General features: G+C 34.6%; 2 protein-coding genes across 3 annotated transcripts; both read left to right on the plus strand.

Moving 5' to 3' along the window:
- Nucleotides 1–382: 382 nt before the first annotated feature.
- LOC115723214 (uncharacterized) lies at nucleotides 383–5,851 on the plus strand. 2 transcript variants are annotated; one of them, XR_009684526.1, is made up of 9 exons: nucleotides 383–739; nucleotides 1,613–1,753; nucleotides 1,927–2,019; nucleotides 2,110–2,236; nucleotides 2,928–3,037; nucleotides 3,516–3,596; nucleotides 4,672–4,754; nucleotides 4,847–5,131; nucleotides 5,384–5,851. XR_009684526.1 is itself a non-coding variant. In XM_061104127.1 (8 exons), the coding sequence occupies exons 1-8, from the start codon at nucleotides 440–442 to the stop codon at nucleotides 5,064–5,066; spliced, it is 1,155 nt and encodes a 384-aa protein (XP_060960110.1). In that variant the 5' UTR covers nucleotides 394–439; the 3' UTR covers nucleotides 5,067–5,851. The 2 variants fall into 2 exon arrangements, 1 of the variants encoding a protein (XP_060960110.1); XM_061104127.1 differs by having other exon boundaries at nucleotides 394–739; nucleotides 4,847–5,851.
- Nucleotides 5,852–8,716: 2,865 nt separating this feature from the next.
- LOC115703211 (uncharacterized) lies at nucleotides 8,717–12,928 on the plus strand. The gene is made up of 5 exons (XM_061104128.1): nucleotides 8,717–8,853; nucleotides 9,452–10,351; nucleotides 10,779–11,744; nucleotides 12,057–12,571; nucleotides 12,682–12,928. The coding sequence occupies exon 2, from the start codon at nucleotides 9,452–9,454 to the stop codon at nucleotides 10,250–10,252; it is 801 nt and encodes a 266-aa protein (XP_060960111.1). The 5' UTR covers nucleotides 8,717–8,853; the 3' UTR covers nucleotides 10,253–10,351; nucleotides 10,779–11,744; nucleotides 12,057–12,571; nucleotides 12,682–12,928.
- Nucleotides 12,929–25,803: the final 12,875 nt, after the last annotated feature.

Here is a 25,803-nt window from a genome sequence, read left to right on the forward strand (position 1 = left end):
AAGGCTCTTCTCCAAGAGAGAGCATTTGTTAATTATATTATTTTATTAAAGAAGATCTTTTTCATTTCTTTTTTATTTTCCCTCTTTTTGCTAAACTATTATTTTTTATTTTGGTAATTTTAAAGAACTAATAATATTATTCCTTTGTAAATTGAAATTATTTTTATCTTTTAAAATAACTTCTGAAAGATTTTGTTTATTAGAAAAAAGAAAAAACTAGAATACATCTTTTAAATAAAATTTTATTACATGTGTTTTAAATAAATTATTTGATTAAAATAAGTATAGGGGGGTGCATAAAACTTTTCACAAAATAAAGAGTGTAAAGTTAATTTTTCACAACACAGTTACAAAACGGATAATTGTGCAAAATTGAGGGTAAACAATTGGATTAAAAAAAAAGTTAAGAGAGGAGTATCCATGTTGTCAAGTGTCAACCATGGTCTTCTTAAGCGGCACCTTGGGATTCAAATGCCCTCAAGCTCTTGCCTTCTGCAGCAAAATCCACATGGATTTCAAGCCCAGGACCAGGTGCCTACACAATCCCTTTTCAAGGTCTCCTCCGAGGGAACTTCTTCCAACCGAAGATGGTTCCAGTATTACATTGCAGGAATGGCAGGGTTGGGGTACCACCTCTCCCTTACCCACCATTGTTACCAGAATCGCTGACGAATTGAAGGATTTAGAGAAAGATAGTGATGAAAAGATGACCTTTGGTGGTAAAGGTGGCAAAATCAAGGTAAGAAATTCAATGGCTATTTAGCTTAGCGGAAATTTCTCTTTTTCTTAATTTGCTTCATTTGTAATGTTCGGACAATGGTTAGGATTTAGTTAACTGGAAATTTTGTGATGGGTGATAGAAAGATGAGGCTTGTAAGGATCAAGATCATATATATATATTTATATAATATAGATTATGCATCCTGTTATGTATTTTAAGACTATTGTTATTGTAGTATTAAGATGCTGGAGATATGCTGTTTTTCGGGAAGATATTTAGTGAACTGAACGTTCAGAAGTGAATTGCAATTAGTTTCAAAACATTTGAAGTCAGGCACATGACAAATGTGTCTTATACACTAAATTTCATTTTCAGAATTTAGTGGAGGCATGTGTTATGGATATTGAGTAAGGGTTGATTGAGATAGTACGTTACTTTTTAACAACATATCAATACTTACTTACCAGCACGTTAAGAAGTATGATTCTTTTAAAATGAAAAAAATAAAATAATCATGCCTTGTTTGGACATGGATTTTAAGAGGAAAACAAAAATGAATTACATTCCATTTTCTCATGTTTGGATTTAATCAAAAAATTAAGAATTCTATGTTTAAAAATTAAAATTTGTTTGTAGTATAGTTTCATTCAGTTAAGAATAATTGTTATACACACACACAAAAAGAAAAAAAATAAGATTTGTCTGGCGCTTGTACAACTAGTTTTCGCACCTGCATTATGATAACAAGCTCTTTCTTTTATTTGTGTTTTGTTTCTTGCGTGCCATGACTTAGTCTTTGTTCAAATTTTTTTAACTGAGTATTGGACAAATATTTTCATTACATTTGGTTGTGAGTTTCTATAACAGTAGTTTCTTTGGGGTGAGTTTCAGGGTGATTTTAAAAAGCAAGAGGATAAGAAACACAGGGAGACATATAGAGGTCTAGGTGATTCTGAACAAAAGCTTCAATTCTTTTCAGCTCGACAGATAGCATGTCGCTTGGTTGGAAGTAGAGGTTACCTTTGTCAAAAGGTAATATGTTCGTGTTTGGTATTTCAATATTTTTTGGGTGCTCCTTCTCTCTGTGTCACATCTCTCTCTGGGACTTGTGGTATGGATTTTACGTGAAAGGGTGGGAAATGCAACATGCTCTAACGATTTTTTCCCTTGTTGTGCTGTTTTACATCACTTCTCTCACTGTGCAGTGTTGGCTACCTCATGAAGATTGTATGTGTTCAAAGGTCACACCTTGTAAACTTTGGCATGGAATTAGGTTCTGGCTGTATATGCATCCAAAGGTTCGGTTCAGGAGTTTCAGTTATTCATGAGTCAGTGTAATTCATATTACATGTTTTGTAATGTATTCACTTAACAGATTTCATTTGCAGGATTTCTTGCGACAAAACAATACTGGTAAATTGTTATGGCAATTGTTTGGTGTTGAGGCAGCAACTTTGTGCCTTTTTGGCATTGCTGAACAAGAGGAGATCATGTGGAATGCATTCAAGTGTGCAGGTCTTTTTAATGTTTTTGGTGCTTATTCCTAGATTTTCAAACTTGTAACTCTTATTGTGTTTATGAAGGTGTATAGTTACATAAGAATCATCACATCACATCTAATTGCTATATACCTTATTGCCTTATTGGAAAATATCTTTTCTATGTGCATAAATGTTAAAATTTAAAGAGCTTAAACTTCAAATTGTACAATACTCACATTACAATGACATGGATCTTCTAAGATTTTGGTTGGGCATAAAATTTGATGATACACATAGTTGGCATGATTTTGTTTTTGAATAAACATAGTTGGCATGATTTAAGTACCATGAAATCAATAATTCCAATAATCTGCATTCTGCAAAATGGTATCCTATTAGTGATTGCATGTTCACTTTAGTTACTCCAATATTCACCATGAAAGTCATTCTCGAATACCCCCAGCAGAAAAAGAACAGATTATTGAACAAAATGGAATATGTGCATCTGTATGCATATTATTAGACAGTTTTCAAGGAAAGGCACAGAAGGGTGGGTCCTAACATTAACTGTGTGTTGATTATAATTACCGCAATTTGCATCTCGGTTGATTGAATCTTTTTGCTGTGGAATTGAAAATTGAGATAGTAGTGTTGTTTGCTAGCTTTACAATACTTTAAACTTTAGAGTTACTAAATGTAAGCACACATTTCGTTCTTCAATATAGGAAAAGACAAGGTTTGGTGCCTCTATCCAAACAAGAGTGGAGTGGTAAAATCAGTTCAAGAAGCATTTGATCAAGGATTGTCAACCGACCTGGGATTTGCAGAAACTACGGTGAATGTTAATGTTTCTTTAGCATAATTCCTAGTGCTGGACTGGTTGGTTTATTGGGTTCATTTCAATTTGGTATTATCACACATTTGAGTGTGAAACCCATTTGTCTAGCTTGTAAATTGGTGCATCACTATGTGGTCTAATCATTTATATGCATTTCCTGAAGATAGTACGATTGGCTGAAAAAAGCTGTATTCTACTATGAAGTTTAGGTCGATATAGCTATAAATTTTCAGACATACATATTGTGCAATATTAGTCAAGAGCGTCAATTATAGTCTTCACTATGGCCTTCATCTATTATGATTTAATTTCACTCTAATATACTTCATATTGTCCATTTGTTTCGAAGTATGGCCTGCTCACGTTATCTTCAACATTAATTGTGAACTACTTACCCTTTTTCTTGGTGTAATGAAAGGTTTTTCATTGTACTAATAAATAATTTAAATGTTGATTTCAATATTCTGCTGCACAGACAAATGGACATGATATTTTGAATTTTGTTCTGATTGATGGTACATGGAGTAATTCTGCTGCAATGGTCAGAAGGTTGAAGGTATAATCACTAGACATTTATTTTCTCATGTCCTGTTGCTTACTGTTGCACATTGTTATTATTGTTCATGCCATAATCCTAGTTTATGCTGCAAAGAACTGAATGGAAAATAATTGGATTAATAGAAGAATTTGTTTAACTCTTCTGACCATCCAATTCTCCCTAAACGGGCGCATTTTAAAGCCTGCTGAAAAGTGGATGGGTTGACAAGAGAAGAGAATGAGTTGGGTGCAAGTTGCCCTTTCCTCCAGCAGTCGGTTTACCTACCTGCTTGCTTGCTTCTCACTCTCGACTAAAAAACCTACTTTTTTGGCTCCATATGTTTCAGCTTAAATACTAAATTTGATATTCTGTTTGCAAAATTTCAATGATAAATCTAATTATTTTTAGGTAAAATGGTCTTACTTATTTATTTTATTTTTGACCAAAATAAGGACTGTGAATAATTTTGGTTTGTTTATTATTCAAGTTTTTGAGAACAAATGTTTGTTATCCTCTAAGTAGGGTTCAACTAAATCTTAGTACTCGAGCATTGTTGTCTGCCCGATGTTGGTGCTTAGCAAATGTGGAATTTAATATTCTACGATAAATCAAGGAGTACAAATATGTGGTTAGTCTTTATTGCATCTAGGATCAATCAGAACACCCTTACAAAAATGCACACAAGAATGAACTTGTTTCACCCAAGGGGGTAGCACAAATGGTCAGGCTTGTGGTTTGCTCCCACAATGTCTAAGGTTGGAGTCTGTAGTTTATAAGTCTCCAAATATAGTAGGTTAGGTGGGAGTCTAGTTTCAAAAACCAAAAGAATGAACTTGTTTGACTTTGATGAGGGTGTCTTGAATATTGATGAACTTGTTTTTAGTATATGCTTTACTGGTTTCAAAATTAACTCTACAGAGGCTAATAAGTTAGCCTATTGTTTAGCCAATCATGCTAGTGCTATTTTGGAATGGGGATCTTTCCTCTTGTTGCTCGATATGTCCTTGTGATGGACTTGCCTTTCACTTTGTGTGGTATTTGTTTGTGTTAAAGTTGCATTTGCCTTTATAAATATCTTATCTTGAGCGTGCAGGATCAAGCTAAGTTAGCTTGGGGAGAGGAAGACATTTGCTTTATATCCTTGGCCGCTGGTGCCTCTGCTATGCATAAACTTCGGTGAGAACTGATACATTATTATAATTTCCACCTCCAATTATCATTCATGTTTAAGCCGATCTTTCAACCCAGTGTGGAATGTTTGATTGCAGACCCCAACCATCATGGGATCGTACCTGTACAGCAGCTGCAGCTGTTGGCCTTCTCTATGAGTTACAACTTCTTCCAAAGTTCTGCTCAATTGGCTTGGATAAACAAGCCGAAGCTATAGAGGATACTTTAGCTGTTCTCTTAGACGCTCTCACAGCTCGACGCCTCCGGATGGGTAGGTCCATAACTCGTAAAATGAGGCACCATAGTGATATATGTTAATCGCGTTCCAACAACAGTTTCATGCAGACCAAGTGAAATGAGGATAGGCTTTATGAAATTCCAAGGTGATTTTTCTGAATATTCACGTGAAGTCTGTGTTAGCTCACATTTCTTGGGTCTTAAACGTCTGCTGAGGCTAGGATTTGCAACACTTTGTTACTGCTTTTTCGAGTAGATTTATTATCGAATGAGTGGAACAACAGATTTCAGTTACATTGTTGATGATTTTGGTCCATATTTCAACTTTTTTTTTTCTTATTATGTTTTTCCTCATTACTCATCATACCAACCTTGCAAAATGTTTTGTTCTCTTTTAGGTTGACATATAGTTGGCTACTTGGGACACTAAGGATGGTATCAACACCAAATACTGGTAAAAACAAAGCAAGGACCAATACTAACTACCGATATTTGTAAGCAATATAGGCTCCTCCTAAGCCTTTAATTTTGATTATACAGTTAATTTTTTGAATACCTATTTGGTTTATGAACTTTTTAGATTACTTTATTAGAATTTGTTTAGATTTAAGATATATTTATAGACTTCCTTACCAAGAACAAGGAAATTATTGAAAATGTACAATTTCAAACTAATTTACAGCATGTAAAGTATTGAAATGGCATTAAGCAACACAAACAATAAGGTGAAGGAATTAAGCAAAACAAACAATAAAGTGAAGGAATTAAGCAAAACAAAACAACAATAAGGTGAAGACCTTATTGTTTGTTTTGCTTAACACCATTTCAATACTTTTATGTAAAATCAAATCCCTACTTAATAGTGATGCATCTTTTGCCTTTTCTATATAGACCATTAATATTATTATATAAAAGGGTGAGTATTTCGTTTTTATTTCCTTTCTTCCTAGCAATGAATATACTTTGTTGATAATAATCAGAGTAAGATATCATCAGAGCGAAAGAAAGAATTTATTTTCACTATAAAAGTTTTTCATCCACTCTGAGAAATTGCCAAATTGGACAACAAACTTGTAATCTAACTAATCGAATATAATATATGCATCTTTTGAAGGAGAGACTACAGTTAGTAAATTATATTAAACTTGTAAAGGAAAATCAAGAATAAGAGACCAAGAGGTTGTTTGGCTTTACAGTTTAAAAATTATTTTCTGTTTTTTAAAATTGAAAACAGTTTTTAAAAACTAATAAGGGTTGTTTGACAAAATTTTTTAAAAAAAGTTTTTTAAAATTTGAGTTTTAAAAAACTAAAAAACAAAAAACATCAAAATGGTGTTTTCAATTTCCAAAAATAATTTTTTTTTGTCTAACATATTATATTTTGTATTTTGCTCACATACTCGGATCCTAGACCTGAAACCATACCCAAACTTAGGTCCGGATGGATTAATGTCATGTTGTTAAAATATTGATTTTTTTTCCTAAGAAAAAAATCTAAAAATAGTTTATTTTCAAAAATATGGAAAAAATTATTAAAGTTATGATAAATATGACATAAAAAGTAAATGCCACTAAATATGGCATTATTTAACCAATCAAACTAAAAATATGGTTTTTTTTAACCATATAAAATATTAAAAAGAAATCTGAATTTAAAATTCATAAAAAATAAAAACTTAATTAAATTACCATAAAAAATATTAAAATTCCCTTCATATTTATTTTTTTAAAAAAATAAAACAAATGAAACTATAGTGATTGCCAAAGTTGTCACTCGTGTCGGAAAAGTCACCAGAGTTTTACTGTCGGCACCAAAAAAATCGTCGGAGTAGCCGCCGGCACTGGAAAAGTCACCAGAGTTGCTGCCGACGCCGAAAAAGTCGTCAATATTAGCATTGTCGCTGGAAAAATCACCAAGAAATTGGTTTCTTGATGAAGAAACCGGTTTCTTGATTCTTGATGAAGAAACATCAAGAAACTGGTTTCTTGATGAAGAAACCAATTTCTTGGTGATTTTTCCGGTAATTTACCAGTGACAATGCCAAGTCCGACGACTATTCTGGAGTTTGATGTCGGTGCCGAAAAAGTTGGAGTAGTTCCTGGTGTTGGAAAAATCGCCAGAGTAAAAAAAGTTGTCAGAATTGGCATTGTCGCCAGTAAAATCATTAGAAAAATCACCAAGAAAGTGGTTTTTTCATCAAGAAACTGGTCTCTTCACCAAGAAAGTGGTTTCTTCATTAAGGAACTAATTTTGTTACACAACAATAATAAAGATTATGAAAACAAAACAAAAATGATATACACTGAAAAATAATTGAAACCAATTTCATCAATCAACCAAATAGAGAAAATAAAAAACAAAAAAAATTACCAAGAAACTGGTTTCTTCATCAAGAAATTGGTTTCTTGACGAAGAAAAAAAACCAGTTTCTTGGTGATTTTTCCGATAATTTTTCCGGCGAGAATGACAATTCTGAAGAATTTCCCAGAGTTTACTGTCGGTACTGAAAAAGTCACCGGAGTAGCTGTCGGTGTATTAGTCGTCAGAGTTGCTCCCAACGCCAGAAAATTCGTCAGAACTGCCATTGTCGTCAGAAAAATTACCGGAAAAATTACCAAAAAGCTGGTTTCTTCATCAAGAAACCAGAAACCAGTTTCTTGGTAATTTTTCCGGCGACTATGCCAATTCTAATGACTTTTCTGAAGTTTACTGTTGGTGCCGGAAAAGTCACCGGAGTAGCTGGTAGCGTCAGAAAAGTCGTCAGAATTGGCATTGTCCACGGAAAATCCACTAAGAAACCGGTTTCTTAAACTTCAAGAAACTGGTTTCTTGGTGATTTTTCAGTGATTTTTCCGGCGACAATGCCAATTTCGACGAATTTTCCGGTGCCGGCAGCAACTCCGACGACTTTTCCAACACCGACTGCTACTCCGACGACTTTTTCGGCACCGGCAGCAAACTCTGGTGACTTTTCTAGCATCAATGACAAATAAAACTTCCTAAACAAATAAAAACATTAAATATGGGATTTAGAAACCTAATTACATATATATGGCATATCAAATATCATAAAAAAACCTAAAAACAAAAAAATACCATATAAATTGGCCAAACTTAAATGTACCATATTTATCATAAAAACTTTTAAAATCCCATACTAAGTGTAATTTCCTCATAATTTGTGCCAAACACATTTAAATTTTCAAAATGACAAAAAACTGTTTTCTATTCTCACTATTAAAAACACAATTTTAAAAACTGAAAACTAACAACACAACCAAACAAGCTCCAAGTTTCTGCAAAAAAAAAATAAATAAATAAATAAAAAAACCAAATCATAAAAGAGAATTACATCTAGTGACCAACCAAATGTTCAAATTATTGACAAAAATAGCGTACATTATTTTAATAGGGAAATTTGATAATTTATGCTAAAAAATTAGATAGGGTGTTTAATTATACCCAATTAACACACATAAAAAAACTATACCAATCTTTCAATTATCTTCCAAAAATACCCCTGTCTTTTCAAACCTCTCACATTCCCTCTAACTCCATTCTCTCTCTTTTACATTCTCTCTCTTCTTTCCCTCTCCCCACCCACGCTGCAAACAACAACCAAAACACACGAACCCCAATCACAGACGAACACCAAACAACCACCAGACGACCACGAACCCACAAACCCACAAACCCACGAACCCTCGACGACGATGAACCCACGAACCCACGGCCACGAACCGAACCCTTGAACCCACGACAACCCAGACGAACCCTCGAACCCACTCCAATCTACCCCATCGACGAACGCTCGAGCGAACAAGGAGACCCAGTCGAATCCCACGAACCCCAATCGCAGCAATCCAGGTTAGTTTTTGTGGAATTTTTCTTTGAATTTCTCCTTTAAAATGCATACATTTGTGGTTGAATCTGGTATTGAATTGAAAGTTGTTATTTTGTATGTTTTTTGGGGATAAATTGTGCAATAAAACTGTGGGATGAATATGGGTTTCGAACAATAGCTTTTTCTGGGTTTTTAGGTTATTGTGCGATTTTATGCGATTCTATGTGCGATTTTGTGCGACGTAGCTGGAGTCTGTACTGGTATTTATTGTGCGACATTATGCGATTACTGTGCGATTTTGTGCGATTGTTACATAGATTATAAATTTTTGGTATGTTTAGCGACTTTAGGCGACATTAGGCGATGTGTGTGCGATGTATGACATATTGGGTAGGTTGTGCGATTTTAACAATATTATGCGATTTATGTGCGATTTTTGTGCGATTGTAACTGGCAGGATCTTATTTTTTCGTTGTTTTGTACTGTATTTGTTAGCGATATTGTGCGATTTATGTGCGATGTTTATGCGATTTTATGTCACAGTGACAAGTTTTATGCGATTTTAGGCGATATTTGTGCGATGTTTATGCGATAAAGTCTAATTAATCTTTGTAAATGCAGATGGCTCCAGAACTTATTCTCCCATTGTCAGAGCACTTTCCAGGGCGTATAACATACAGAGGGAACAGATATTTTGCTTCAATCAAGGCTAAATTTGAAGCTTTTAACTTGACTCAAAAGGTGAAGGAGACGCCCTTTGGTATTTTTCGGAATGCCAGCGATTTGAAATTCAGTGGGGTTATTGTGCATCAACTGTTACTAAGGAAGAAGAAAGTGAGTGAAGCCAAAAACGATGAAGTGTGGTTTTACGTGGGTAAAACCGAAGCTAGATTTGGGCGCTCTGAGTTCGGTTTGATCACAGGCTTAAAGATGAGCGGTGGTCCTTCGTCAGAAGAATTGACCGCACAATGTGATTCTGATCGGATCTTGCGAGACTATCTCAACAATTCAAAAAGGGTGACCTTTAAAACCCTTTGGCTAGCGTTTGAGGCATGCAATGTGGCTGACGATGTATACAAGCTGGGGTTGTGTGCATTTGTCGAAGGTGTTCTGCTCTCACGGGCCGAGGGTGTGTATATCTGGACAGATATACTAAAGTTGGTAGAAAATGAAGACAAGTTCTTCGAGTATCCTTGGGGTCTTCTTTCTTATCAGAAGTTGTTGTCTTCCACAACTAAGAATATGCAACAACTTAGGCAAAACTACATGGATAAGAACGATAAGACCAAGAAGAAACACAAGAAGGAGAAAAAGGTTACTCAACCTGAAGCGAAGTACAACGTGTACGGATATGCTCCTGCGCTGCAATATTGGGCATTTGAGGCAATGCAAGTTTTGGGGAAGAAGTATGGCCAGTGGTAAGGGACTCGATTCTCTCGAATGTTGAACTGGAGCACCCCCGACACAGTCACGAAACATGATGTGAAGCAAGCTGATGTGGCTGCACTCTTTGAGAAAAGGGTATGTGAATCTTTCTCTATTTAAGCGCAATTATTTTTTGCTTTAAGTGTAATCTGTGTTATATGCGATATTTGATGCGACATTGTGCGATATTTGTGCGATTTACTTTACAGTGCATTATAAATGTTCAGTGATTAATATGTTTTTTGGCGACTTTATGCGATCATTGAGCGATTTTGTGCGATTTTACTTGCACTCATAAATTTTTACTTGTATTGTTTTGATATTTTTTGGCGACTGTATGCGATTACTATGCGATTTTATGCGATTTGCGATGACAGTAGCTTATATACTTTTCTATGTTTATGTAATAGATTTTTGGCAATCTAGTGCGATTATTGTGCGATATGTCTGCGGTTTTTTTTTTATTATTATGCGATTTTTGTGCGACATATTTGCGATTTGACGTGATCTTGTGTTTTTGCAGATGGTTGTGCTTCAAATTTTGTATCCTCGGAATTGGGAGGTTGATTACTGGAAGGACAATTGTGAGGGTGAGGTCCCCACAGTGGAAATGGGGTTGGATGAGGTCGAAGAAACACAAGCTGGGGCGCAAGATTCGACCGCATTCGAGACCCAAGCCCAACGGGTGGCAGAATATGTGGAAAGGTCCAAAATTATTCCACCATCCCCACCCAAAACTGCAGCAGACGCCTCCACATCTGCCACTGTGCCCCCAACCCCTGCCACTGTGCCCCCAAGCTCTGCTGCAGCCAATGAGTCTGAGTACCTCTTGTTGGCTAAGAGATTGGAGAAGGTAGAAGCGCAACAACTTGCGATTCTCACTGCCCAGACTGAGATGAAGGCTGACTTCAAGAGAAGTCAGAAAGAGATGAAGAATCTTATCATGGATCAAATTGCGACCGTGATAAGTTTGTTACAGAAACAGCCTTCAGAGCCGACACAACCATCAGGGGCGACACATCAATCAGACCCCACACATCCATCCGACACGGCAGAGCCATTATAGACGGTACATCCATCACCACCGACATATGATGATGATGATGATGTCTACCCAGAAGATTGGCAACCTGACGTATGTGACGTTCATTCTACTCCTGCAAACGCCATTGTCGTTTCGCTGGGTGATATAGAATCTCAGGATGTGGAAGAGTTGCAGGGGCTACCAGATGGGGTGGAGTTCTGTAGGCTTAGGTGAAAGCGGAAGCCGGTTTTCTTGAATGACTACACAGCTGGGAAGAAGAAACAACAACATGGGCCCGTGGTAGTAGACACACTGAAACCGGCGGACCCCCGGCTGTTAAAATTTTTCCAGAAGTGGATCACTTATGCTAGGGACAATGGCCGTCCTAGGGATGTTCACACTGGCGAAGCCACTAGATCCTGGTTCGTGAAATTGATGGTGCTGAACGAATGGCTCGACGATGCTGTAAGTTATTTCTTAACAGAATTAATTTATTGTGTTTTTCAATGTTTGTGCGACTTACATGCGATTTATATGTGATTTATATGCTATATTTGCACTTTATGTTTAATCTGTTTATGCGACTTTTATGCGATTTATATGCGATGTGTGTGCGATTATTCACTGATTTATGTATTTTTTGCGACTTATGTGCTATTACTGTGCGATGTTTGTGCGATATTTGAAACAATTTTGGTAATTGCTTTGTGCGATTTTCTGCGATATTTGTGCGACTTTTATGCGATTTCTGTCTTACTGTTTTCTTTTGGAACACAGCAAATTGATGCCATGGCGCACTTATTAAGAAGAAGACGGATCCTGTACCCAGAAGTCTACACTCGAAAAGGTGTAGTTTTAGACACATCTGCTCCACAGTTCTTTTCCATGTATTGGAATATGTATGAGGGTGACAAGAGCAAGATGAAATGGGATGAGGGCGTTATGAATTACGTGCAGGGGATACCACACAGATACTTTCCATGTTGGGAGAACCAGGATTACATATACTTTGTGTTGCACCTTCCCAAAGAGCGCCACTGGGTGGCAGTTGAGGTGGATATCGAGAACTGGGAGATCATTGTATATGATTCTGATATCGATGGCACTGTTGAGGCAGCCATGGAGTCATATTTGAAGCCTTACAGCGAGCTATTTGCGAATCTAATTCGAGCTAGCGGTTGTTTCCCATACAACAATTATGTACATCCGGTGGAGTTGGGCGATCTCAGTCAGCTCCTACCCCTGCATTATAGACGAGTTACCTCTTAGGTTGCACCACAAACGAACAGCAGGTGAATCTTTTTTTTTTTTTTGTATAATTTGAGTAATTTATTTAATTTTGCACTCCATTATGAATTACTTAACTTAATTGTTGCTAATATTTAGTAATTTTTTATTTTAGTAGCAATTGTGGAATGTATGCCATGGAGCACATTGAGCACTTGATGCTGGACCGGTCGTTGGAGCATGTTCATGATGATAACATGCTCACCTTTAGACATAGGTGGTGTGTGGACCTATTTTACCAAAACTTGACATGGTAATTTTTTGTAGGTTTTTGTAATGTTATTCTTATACACATAAACTCTCCTTTTGTAATTGTATTATAATCTCACCAAAATTATATATAACAAGTAAATTTAAAGCTATTTAAATTGTTGCTTGTATCAATTTCTTTATTTTTTTAATTTTTGATAAATACCTGTCAAATGATGACATCTTGAAAAATTATTTTGGTAAGAATCGCATTAAAATCGCACATTAATCGCATATCGCCAAAAAATACAGAACCAAACAAACTAAAAAGTCAAGATTATTTAACATCGCACAAAAATCGCACACTAATCGCATAATATCGCCAAAAAATACAGAACCAAGCAAACTAAAAAACAAGATACTGTCAGTTAACTTCGCACAAAAATCGCACACTAATCGCATAATATCGCCAAAAAATACAGAACCAAGCAAACTAAAAAACAAGATCCTGTCAGTTAACATCCCACTAAAATCGCACACTAATCGCATAATATCGCCAAAAAATACAGAACCAAGCAAACTAAAAAAACAAGATCCTGTCAGTTAACATCGCACTAAAATCGCACAATAATCGCATAATATCGCCAAAAAAATACAGAACAAAACAAACTAAAAAACAAGCTCCTGTCAGTTAAAAATCGCACAGTAATCGCATAATGTCGCCTAAAAGTCAGTAAACAAACCGAAAAAGTATTAATCTAGGAGAAAATCGCACAATATCCAACAACCAACAATACAACACATATTCATTTAAGTATTAGAGAAATGGTTCAAACTTGAGCTTTGCATGTAGCTCTGTTGTGCCCTGAACCGTGACATAGCGAACAATGACGAGGTTCCACTACCACCTGACCACTAGACGGTCGACGCTTTGTCGGTCTTCTACCTGCATTGCTCTTCCTAGGCCGACCTACTGGTTTTTTCTCCATTGGTACCCCGATTCTTATGTTCTTGATATGTTCCGGTAGTACCCACTCATCCTCCTCGCCAACAATATTAATTGTGGCATCGTAGATCTTCTTCCACGTTTCTTTAGTGTAATATGGAGAGCAAAGTGTGTACACGCTCACATTCTGACTAACTGCTGCGACACATGCATGGGGACAAGGGATTTTGAGCGTTTGGAAAAGTCCACAAGTGCATGTTCTCTCCACTAAGTTCACATCACCACCTCTCTCACCTTGAGGACTCGTACCAACTTTGAACAATTGGGCACCATTACGAAGGACACTCCTGAACATACCATCTTTATGTTGATCCTTTGAATCATTTTCAAAAGTAGTAGCCAAAGGAGTAGCGCACTTACTAGCCTTTTCGAGACGAGAAGCAAACCAATTTTGAAGTGTCAACCTGATGAAGTTAACCAAAATAGGAACTGGATATTTTCTGAATTCTTCTGTCACCTTGTTGAAGCTTTCGGCAGCGTTGCTTGTCATTATGTTGTACCGATCGCCTGGACAATAAGGACGAGCCCACTTTTCAAACCCTATTTGCTCGACGTATGTAGCAATGGCAGGGTCCATCTGTTTCAGCACCTCAAAATGCCTATCACATTCCGTCTTGTTCCATGCGTAAGCTGCAAGCCATATTTGCTGGTTGCATACATCAGTCTTAAACTTGTGAACGACATTCATAGTAATATGCTTGAAGCATGCACAGTGGCATGCTTCTGGGAAAACAACATCAACAGCATGTTCAATGCTTTGATGCCTATCCGATATGAACATAAGATTTTCAACCTCACCAATGGCTTCCTTCAACTTCCGCAAGAAATACTTCCAAGAGTCATGATTCTCGCTGTCAACAATTGCAAAGGCTACCAGAAACAATTGGTTGTTTGCATCGTACGCAATAGCAACTAACAGTGTTCCTCCATACTTCGTCTTCAAGAATGTTCCGTCGATACTAATCACAGGACGACAAAACTTAAATCCCTTCCTACAAGCATCGAGTGACCAAAAACAGTACTTGAACCGGTTATCCTCGCTGACAATGTCAGTAATAGTGCCTGGATTCTTCTGTTCCAGCATGTAGAAGTAACCATATAATTTCGTATAAGATTCTGCTGGAGTACCCCTCTTGTACTCAACTGCCTTCTCTCTGCATCTCCAAGCTTTCTCATAACTCATCTTGATGCCATATTCATCAAACATATCCCTCTGTATGTCTTTTGCCTTGTAGTTAGATCCATCTGATGTGTACTTGTTCTTAATAATGTGACCAATGACCCACGGTGCTGCTTGCCGGTGATCAGAATGTCTAGAATCCAAGTTACATGTGTGTTCGTTGTGAAACACAGTAACCTCAAACATGTCACAAAGTGCCTTCTTCTTCCCCCTTAATCTCCATTTACAATTTTCATCCTTACAAGTAACGTAAAACACATCAGTGCCAGACTTACTTACCATCCACTCAAAATTATTTTTCAGTGCATACCTTCCCACTACATTCTTCAATTCTTTCTTGTTTTTGTACAACTTGCCAAGATATATCTCCCCTGAAGGCGTACCACTAAGAGATGTTGTACACACATTATTTTCCTCTATGTCTTCCCTTGTCCACACAAGAGGTTTGAATTTAGTAGAAACTTCAAATTTAGATACAGGAGCACTATCAGAAGGACCTGGCCGACCGCTACTAGTTCCTGGTGTTTGGCGATTCTCACTACGGGGGGTCTTCTTTGTCGCTCTGCTTGGTTGCTTGGAGTTAGTTCCATCCTCAGGGGAGGTACTTCTGTAGCCACATCATCATCCACACCCAAATTAACCACAGGATCATTGTTGTAAAAGGGAGCATCGAACTCATCTGAATGATGAAATTCGATACCCACTCTCTCATCATCTACATTAGTGCCAACTTGCTCGTCCAAACCAACCCCCAGATCAGTTTCTGGGACAAAGGTTCCAATAACACTTCTAGGGGTTACATTTCGGGGAGTCTGCTCCAAATTCACATTCTTCTTCACCTTAGTCACAAATAGTGGCAACAAGTTGTCCACACTCATTTTTGCCTTCATGCTCAAGAACACTCGTAGTTGACTATCTTTCACTAAAACCTCAAGTGGAAACTTAGTGCCTTTCATGTACATGTAAAGAACTTCTAACTTCAATTCATACACCAATGGGTCCACCTCCAACTCCTCATGCAAAACTTCACGCAACTTTTTCAGTGTACAGTCAATGTCCAATATCAATGTCTTACTTTTTGAGGAATCAAATCCCAGTTGAAACCCTCCACAGTCCAAACGCCATCATACAGCACAGGCACAAATACAGATGAATCTGTCCCACAGAAAAATACAAAGAAAAAAACAGAAAAAATCATCATACAATATCGCACATACATCGCACAAGGTACTACAGAGGTCGCACAACGTCGCCTAATACAACAATAATATGTTGAAGTATAAAGTCGCACAATAATCGCACAGACAAGGGACAATATCGCATAAAGTCGCACAAGAACACATACATGATAAAATCGCATAATGCTGCACAACATGTCGCACACAAATCGCCTAACATCAAAATCGCACATAATCGCATAACCATCGTACAATGTCGCCAAAATTAATCATGTCATCCCTAACCTCAGATTTCTCATGAAATCGCACAAAGAATCGTATAAATTCGCATAAAATCGCAGAAAAATGTAAAAACCCAAAAAACCACAGACTGTTCGGAACAAACTCTACCTCTATTTTAAGGACACAAAAGCCACAAATTACAACTAACAACGTTCAGATCCATACAATATAACAAAAAACAACACTATTTACTAAGAAAAACACTTACACATTGCTTTGTTGAGTGTGGTTGACCTTGAGGTTGAAAATGCTGAAGGTGTAGGCTGGCCGAGACGTTCAGTTGGTGGTGGTAGTGGTGGCAGTCGGCGGCAGTAGGCAGTGATAGAGAGAGAGAGAGAGAGCAAATGAGAAAGAGAGAGAAAGTGAAAGAGAGAGAGTGCGAGTAGAGAGAGAGAGATCAAACGAGAGGGAAAGAGAGAGAAATGGGAGGCTGTTAGATAGGGAGGGCATTTTGGGGTTACTAATGACAAAATAGGCATATTTACACAATGTGTAATTTTTTGGTTCAAAATAACACCATGTGTTATTTTGAAGCATGAAAGATCAAATTTCCCTTTTAATATCACCAATACCTATTCTTTTGGTTCAATTAATGGTAAGCTATTTATGGTATGTTAAAATCCTCTATTTCTCTCTCTAAAAAAAAGTTTTTTCTAATCGTATCAATAATTATTTTTTTTTTGAAAAGACTATTATATTAATCTAAAAGTAAATTATATAACAACCATAAGTGGAAGTGGAAGTTCCTCGACTAAATACATTTTGAATCTACCGTAAGAGCAAATTTAGCCAATAAATGAATCTTGTTATTAGCAAATTTATAGACATAAGAGACCTGTGCTCATGGGAAATTGGATAATAGAAAAATAACATCATTAAGAATAGTATGAAAAATAGGAAGACATTTAGTTGAAGGCTTTAAACCATTAACAACCAAAAGTGAATGTATTTCTATTAAATCAACATGTAGGTGAAGAGAGACCAGCAGTAAGACTCCAAGCCACAGGTAAAGCTTCTATTTCTTCATTTTTAATATAGCCTCTTATAGGCTTAGCCATTGCAGCAATGACATCACCATTAGAGTTTGGGAGCAGAGCACCAAGGCCAAACACCCCAAAAGTAGAATTGACAGCAACATCATTGTTTAATTGTTTGGACTTAAAAATTTTACATTTTTTAAAGTGATTGTATTGATATATGAGAAGTTTTATAAAATATTATGCACGAATGTCTAAATAACTAAATTAATTATTAGCATTAATGTTTGGTTGTGTTCTCCTTTATTACATTGATTTAGTTTTCTATTCTTTTAGTCATATTTTTGTATAAATATGAGTTCATCCCATTAAAATAAACAACTAAGAAATTCTCATTCAGTTTCTCTTTCTCTTCATCAACTTCTTCTTTTCTTCTTATATATTTAATATTATTTTATAACACGTTATCAACACGAGTTTCTGCCCAAGTCCCAAGGTTAATATTTTATTAAAGTTCTTGAGCATGTCGAAGACAATACTGTATTGTTTCTTCAACATTCGATAATTGTTCTCAATGTGTGGGTTAGCTCTTATATATACCACTGTTAGGAATCAAAACACTCAATGCCTTTTTTATCTCTTTCCATGTCCTGAGTCTAACAGTTCCATTATCACATCTATTACCACTTTTCACCAAAATATCTTCAAGAATATTAAGCAACATGCATTCTCTTTAAATTTACTCCATGTACGCTTAGAACTCTTATTTTTAACATTTTTAAGGACTAATTTTATTTTGTTATTTTTTACAAAAATACAAACGGCTGGTTTCATGATTGTTTTAAACACAATGTTGTTTTCACGTTACTGCAACAATATATTATGTTCCCGCAACTTGAAAATAATGTTATTTTTCGAAAAATATTTGAAAAGAAAACATCTATAAAAATGTAAAAAAAAAATTCTAAAAATATAATAAAAAAGTACAATCTTAAGTATTTTGTATAAAAATTATGTTATTTTTTAAGTACTCTGCATATGTAGTGTTAAATATGTTCATGGGTACTTTCACAATAAAAAATAACAAATTACGTACTTAAGTTTATAAACCTAATAATTTAGGTATGTTTGTTACAAAAAAAAATTATTATTTAAAGGGCTAAGATGCGAAATGGTCCTAAATTTAACAATTAAGTTAATAAATGTCCATTTTTTAAAAAAATTGACAAAATGTCCTTTTAGTTAAAAATTTGATGATAAAATTACAATTATAACCTTGAATAATTAAGTGTTTGGTATAGTTATTTTGCACAATAGTATATCGTTTTTATGTGCAATAATATATTAAAAAAAACTGAAAGGTAGTATATATATATTTTGAAATAACTGAAAGGTAGTATATTAGTTTAAGATTGTAGTATATTATTTTAATGTGCTATGGTATATACTGAACGAAAGACGGAAATTAAAAAATATGGAATATTAGTTTAAGTTTGAGGTATAGTTATATTTCACTAGCAAATATTGTCTTTATGTTCATTAGTATATCATGAAGGAAAGAAAAAGAAAAAAAAACATGTGGAATATTAAATTAAGTTTTTATAGTATATATATTTTCCACTATATTGGTGGTATATTAATTTTTCACTATAGTATTTCTGCTTATGATTGCAGAATATAGTTTTTATATGCTATTATATATCGTGAAAAAAAAATCATTTAATAGTATATTAGTTTAAGTTTATGGTATATTTATATTGGTCTAAGGTATATCGTTTGTATGTGATATGTATATCGTGAAGGATATAAAGAAAAAAAACTATTAAATATTAATTTAAGTATGAGGTATAGTTATATTTGACTGAGATATATTAATTTTATGTTCATTGGTATTTCATGAAGGAAAGAACAAGAAAAGAAAAATTTGTGGAATATTAAATTAAGTTTTTTGTATAATTTTTTTTCACTATGCTGGTGGTATATTAATTTTTGACTATGGTATATCTGCTTATGATTGTGATATATAATTTTTGTATGCTACTGTATATTGTGGAAAACAATTCATTTAATAGTATATTAGTTTAAGTTTGTGATATATGTATATTGGTTTAAGGTATATTCTTTGTATATCATATGATATATTAATAAAAAATTAATTATATGGTTAAATAACATATTACACAACAACAACAACAACAACAAAATATAAAAGAATAAAATATATAATACCTTTTATATAATGAAAAAAATAGTTGACAAAATTTTTTGATTTATTGTTTTACATAATTTCTATTAAAGGAATAAAACATATAATACCTTTTATATAATGAAGAATATTTTAGGTATTAAAAAGTAAAAAAGGACATTGGCTTTATTATTTTAAAAAAAGGACATTAACTATCTATAGAGTTAAAAATAGGGCCATTTACTTACATTTCTCTTATTTAAATGCTATAAATATAATAATTTTGATATTTTTTGCTAAAAACTAACTTATACATAAATATAATAATTTAAGTTTTTATTGCAAATATCTTTAAAGGAATATTTTAAATGGTAATATATATGTATATTTATATTTATGTGGTGATTCAAATATACCTCTATAGAGTGAACTAATTAAAAAAAAAGGAAACTTACAAAAATACTGGAACACTAAAAAAACTTTAGTGACAATTTTTCAGTCACAACATAATTTTTTTGTGACTAAATATGACTTTTAATCACAACAAATGTTACTTGTGAGTAAAACATATTATTTAGTTACAAGTTGTCACTAATTTAGTTTTAGTCACAACAAGTATTGTGACTAAAAATACATTTAGTCACAACAAATTATAATTTTTGTGACTAATACCTTTAGTCACGGACCTTTTAGTCACAACATAAGAATAATAATTTATAATTAGTCACAATTTTCACTTTTAGTCACAAATTTTATTGTGACTAAAAGTAAGATTTTTTGTAGTGGAATTTGGATTAGCTTTTACAAAAATACTGTCACACAAAAATCTCTTAAAAAATACTGTGTTTTTTATAAAACACTAGTAAAAACACAAAATAGAACAACTCAAAACAACAGTCGAGCAACTAAAAAACACCAGTAGAACAACAGTGAAAACTTAACACAGTATACTACAATATGAAACTTATAAAAAAATACAGTAAAAAAGTAAAAAATACCGCCTGCCAGTATTTTTGTAAAAAAATAGCATAAGTTAGTATACCATGTCAATTTCTCTTAAAAAAATAAGGGTTTCTAATTGCTAAATTTAGAGCTACAAGAGGTTGTCTTTTTTCTTCGGCCAGACCCGCCGGCTTTCCTTGGGCATAGGTATGGCTTGGTCAAGTTAGTGTTTTGGTATTGCGTTTCAATTTTTACTATTGCGATTAGTTTTGTCTCTGCGAGTATATGGTTTTGAGTGTTTAAGTCTTTTTTTTTTCTGTGACATGGTTTGTTTTATTTTGTTATTGGTTCTTTTTTGTTCTTCGATGACTCACCATCAAATCGTTGTTAGTGGTTGGGAATAATAAGTTTTCTGAGACTGAAGAGGTTGTTAGTAGTGCAGTTACGTACCTTGCACAATAGTTGAGTGTTCAAGTTACGAGGTTGAATGAATCTGCTGCAACAGTTTCTACTGTTATGTCTTTTGAGGGCTAGATGAAATTGAATATAAGTGTTCTTAAGATTAAATGCTACAATCTTTTTAATATAATTAATTTAATGTTTAGTTTTCCTGTCAAACACGATCTAAGAATTATTTTGGTTATTTTTCTAATTTTAATTCTAGTTGTCTTTGGGGGAGATGTGTCAATTGCATGTTATTACTTTATTAATTGCTATTGATAAATTAATTGAATGATTTATTAAAAAAAATATACCTTTATAAAATAAAGAAAAAAGAAAAAGATATATATGCCTTTAGAAAAATTAAAATATATAAAATTAAATAAATGTTATGGAGCAACAAATTGAGGCAAATAAATGATGTAATAACTGAGAAATGTTAAAAAAGTACTGCTCGACGTCGTACCCACCAATAATAATACATGACATTTTCAGGTAAATAATGAAGCTGTAAGGTGAAAGCATGATTACTTATTAATATGAATCATGCATCCCCTTCCCGTAGCTCCAAACCTTGTCTATTAGATTATTATAAAACTTTAATTAAACCGCCCAATCATGTGAAGATCCCAAGAACGTTGAGCAGCTATTTTTCCAAACCGTTGCTTCGGCAACAATCAATATCCCATAGTTTTTTTTAGTTTTTTAAGTTTATTGGGATCGTAAATCACATTAAATATTGTTGGAGGATTATCTTACTAAACCAAAATGTAAAACATAGTCAAATGCGATCATGATATTCAAGCGTGTGGACCAGAATTTTATTAACAAGTATCATTCACTATTAAAAAATAATGTCAAACTTTTGTTAGTAGCGCAGCAGTCTCTTAATTGCAGTGTATATGGTAGGAGTTGTGAGATAAATTAACAATTAACCCAAGATCTATTTGTATATAACATAGAACACAATAATAAGATATAATAATTAGGTATGTGTACCTGATTGATCCATAGCAATTATCTCTGATTGATCCACAGCAGTTACTCCAATTTGATAGTGCAATACTATCAACTAAGTCTTCCTCCCTAGATCTCTAAATCAGAAGCAGTTTATTTTCTCTGATTATCAAAAGGTATACAATTGTGATGAGACAATATGTATTTATAGAGTTAGGGAGGGGACTTAGCTACAAAACCCTAGTTGGGCTGGGCACGCTCATCAAAGGCTTCAGTCAACTAGAAAAGCCCACACTTCTGCTTCACCTAGACTTTACTCACAGATGCTAAGCCCATTAACAATTGATCACCAACAACATGGGCTAACACAGCAAAGAACTATCCAATCAACCCAAGTTTTAATAAAACCAATAAAATTTAATCGCCCAAATAAAAGTCTAACATTCTCCCACTTGAGCTACATTGATTTTAATACATATATATTATATATCAAAATAATTTTGTTTGAAAACGACTCATGGGTTGAACAACAGAAAAACATTTGTGGCCACTTTAAAAACTGATAGTTCTCTGATAGCATCTCAACATACCGGTCCAATTTAACCTTTGATAATGAACTATGACAGTCATATTGTTTTTAGCTCAACAAAAGACATTCATAATCACAAATACCAAAGTATTAAATCGACATGGTCAATAAGTCTAGTAGTGTGGTAAGGAATTATGTTCAACATGTGATCAATTTAAAATAACATAATATCCTTATCAGTCCTCAATTTCACTGATACCGTGATGCTTAATAAATAAGCCAGTGAAATTAAACATACACCACTTAAAATAAGTAAGTGTCACTAAACTTGCTTAAAGAATTAAGCCAACAACATATCATTGTCAATAAGCAAATAAATTTAAAAGACAATGATCACAACAATATGAACCACATGCTTTCAATTCAATCATTCTCGAGAATATAACAAAACATAATTGAAAACATATCCATTCAATAATAAAAAAATATTGAAACATAAAATGTAGTTCATAACTTTATTCAGAAAATTATAAATAATAATTTCTAAAAACCAACAAAAAACAAAACTCCCACTAACCCAAAAGATCAAAAGATTCTAAAATGCCCATATTAACAACATGTTTATTAAACAGCACGGCACTTAACCCTTTGGTTAGAGGATCAGCTAACATCGACTCGGTCTTGCAATTTTCAATAACAATGTCTCCTTTTTTGACCAAGTCTCTGACAGTGAGATACTTTATTTCCATGTGTTTAGAAGCACTACTAATCTTGTTATTCTTTGAAAAGAAAACAGCAGCATTATTATCACAATAGATTAGCATAGGTGTGGAAATAGAATCAACCACTCGTATCTCCGAAATAAAATTCTTCAGCCACAAAGCTTGCAAAGATGCCCCATAACATGCAACAAACTCAGCATACATAGTAGATGACGTGATCAAAGTCTGTTTGACACTCTTCCAAGAAATAGCAGCACCTGCCAAGGTGAAAATATAGCCAGAAGTTGACTTTAAATCATCTACACAACCACCAAAATCTGAATCTGAATAACCAACAACTCGAAGATTGTCAACCTGCTTATACACAAGCATAAAACTCTTCGTTCTTTGCAAATATCTCAAAACTTTCTTGGCTGCAACCCAATGATCGAGGCCAGGATCAGATAAATATCTCCCAAGAACATTGACTACGAAAGCTATGTCAGGTCGAGTGCAAACCTGAGCATACATCAAACTCCCTACTACACTTGCATAAGGGATGTTCTTCATTGCTCCTCTTTCCAAGTCGTTCTTAGGACATTGCTGCTTAGTGAACTTGTCCCCTTTCAGAATAGGAACAGAACCAGCTTTACATAAATCCATGTTGAACCTTTTGAGCACACGATTAATGTAAGCTTCTTGAGATAAGCCAAGAACTTTTCGATTCCTGTCACGATGGATCTCAATCCCCAAAACATAGGATGCCTCTCCAAGATCTTTCATATCAAAATTGGAAGACAGAAAATTTTTGGTCTCATTTAGTAATGACAAATCACTGCTGGCAAGTAAAATGTCATCTACATAAAGAACAAGAAAAATATAACGACTCCCACTGATCTTCATATAAATACACTGATCAAACTTGTTCTCTACGAAACCAAACGATGTCACAACCTTGTCAAACTTCAAGTACCACTGGCGAGATGCCTGTTTGAGACCATAAATGGATCGTTTCAACTTGCAAACCAAGTGTTCTTTTCCATTCTCCTTGTAGCCTTCAGGTTGAGACATATAGACTTCCTCATTCAATTCTCCATTCAGAAAAGCAGTTTTAACATCCATTTGATGCAACTCTAAATCAAAATGCGCAACTAAGGCCATAATAATTCTGAATGAATCTTTAGTGGAAACAGGTGAGAAAGTTTCAGTGTAATCAATACCTTCTCTTTGAGTAAAGCCTTTAGCCACTAAACGCGCTTTAAACCTTTCAATCTGTCCCTTTTTATCCCTTTTAGCCTTTAAAATCCACTTACAACCTATTGGTTTAAAACCATCAGGTAATAAAACTAGCTCCCATACACCATTTTTCTTCATGGAGTCGATCTCATCATCCGTAGCTGCTAACCATTTTGAAGATTGTGGACTATTAAGTGCTTCACTAAAAGTGACAGGATCCACAAAATGATCAATATCATATTCTCCTTCTCCAAGATAAACAAAATTATCATGACACTTTGTTGACTTCTTTTGTCTCTGAGATCTTCTTAGAGGAGGTACTTCTGGAATAACTTCTCTTTGTTGATCATTGTTTTGAATAACATCTTCCACAACTGGAATTTCTTCAATAACAGGATTCTCATTAACAATAGGAGCTTCATCATTAATAGGCCCTTCATCAATAATAGGACCTTCATCATCTTCGATATCGGGAGCAATATATTCATCAACAATGGGAGCATTACCAACTGGAGTAGGATGGAGACTACTATTATCATCTCTTGAAAATGACATAGGAATACAAATTCCTTTAGAGGACTCCCCCATTTCAAGAGATGTTGAAGGAATTTTTTCAGCAACATCAAATTCCAGAAATTTAGCAGTCTGAGATTCAACAATTCGCGTACCACGAGTGGGACAGTAAAAGCGATAGCCTTTTGAGCGCATTGGATAACCAATGAAATAACAGCGATTTGTTCTCGGATCTAACTTTTTCAAATTAGGATCATAAATCTTTACTTCAGCTGGACAACCCCATACACGAAGATGATTTAGACTAGGCTTCCGCCCAGTCCACAACTCAAAAGGGGTCTTGGGAACAGATTTACTGGGAACACGATTTAAAATATAAGTTGCAGTCATAAGTGCTTCACCCCATAAAAACTCTGGAAGATTTGTTCTACTCATCATACTTCTAACCATATCCATGAGAGTGCGATTTCTCCTTTCAGCAACGCCATTTTGCTCAGGTGAACCAGGCATAGTGTATTGAGCAACTATACCATTTTCTTGTAAGTACTCTGCAAAAAACCCCATGTGTTGTCCAGATTCTGTATAACGACCATAATATTCTCCTCCACGATCAGAATGAACAACTTTGATGACTCTTCCTAATTGTTTCTCAACCTCATTTCGAAAAATTTTGAGTTTATCAAGGGCGTCAGATTTTTCTTTAATTAAATAGGTGAATCCATAACGAGAAAAATCATCGATAAAAGTGATAAAATACTTATTTCTGCACAACGTGGTTGAATAAGGACCACTGATGTCTGTGTGGATAATTTCCAATAAAGATTGACTGCGGTTTGCAGTCTTCTTTCTTGTTTTAGTCAATTTTCCACGAGTACAATCAACACAAGTATCCCAATCAGAAGCATCAAGAGGAGGAAGTAT

This window comes from Cannabis sativa, chromosome 9, assembly GCF_029168945.1.
Source record: "Cannabis sativa cultivar Pink pepper isolate KNU-18-1 chromosome 9, ASM2916894v1, whole genome shotgun sequence".
Taxonomy (NCBI): domain Eukaryota; kingdom Viridiplantae; phylum Streptophyta; class Magnoliopsida; order Rosales; family Cannabaceae; genus Cannabis; species Cannabis sativa.

What these genes read in the sequence shown, in the direction of transcription:
- LOC115723214 (XM_061104127.1), top strand. Translation starts at nt 440, where the DNA reads ATGGTCTTCTTAAGCGGCACCTTGGGATTCAAATGCCCTCAAGCTCTT. An exon ending in GTAAAGGTGGCAAAATCAAG is followed by an intron (nt 740 to 1,612) that starts GTAAGAAATTCA and finishes GGTGAGTTTCAG; the next exon opens with GGTGATTTTAAAAAGCAAGA. An exon ending in CAATGGTCAGAAGGTTGAAG is followed by an intron (nt 3,597 to 4,671) that starts GTATAATCACTA and finishes TTGAGCGTGCAG; the next exon opens with GATCAAGCTAAGTTAGCTTG.
- LOC115703211 (XM_061104128.1), top strand. Translation starts at nt 9,452, where the DNA reads ATGGCTCCAGAACTTATTCTCCCATTGTCAGAGCACTTTCCAGGGCGT.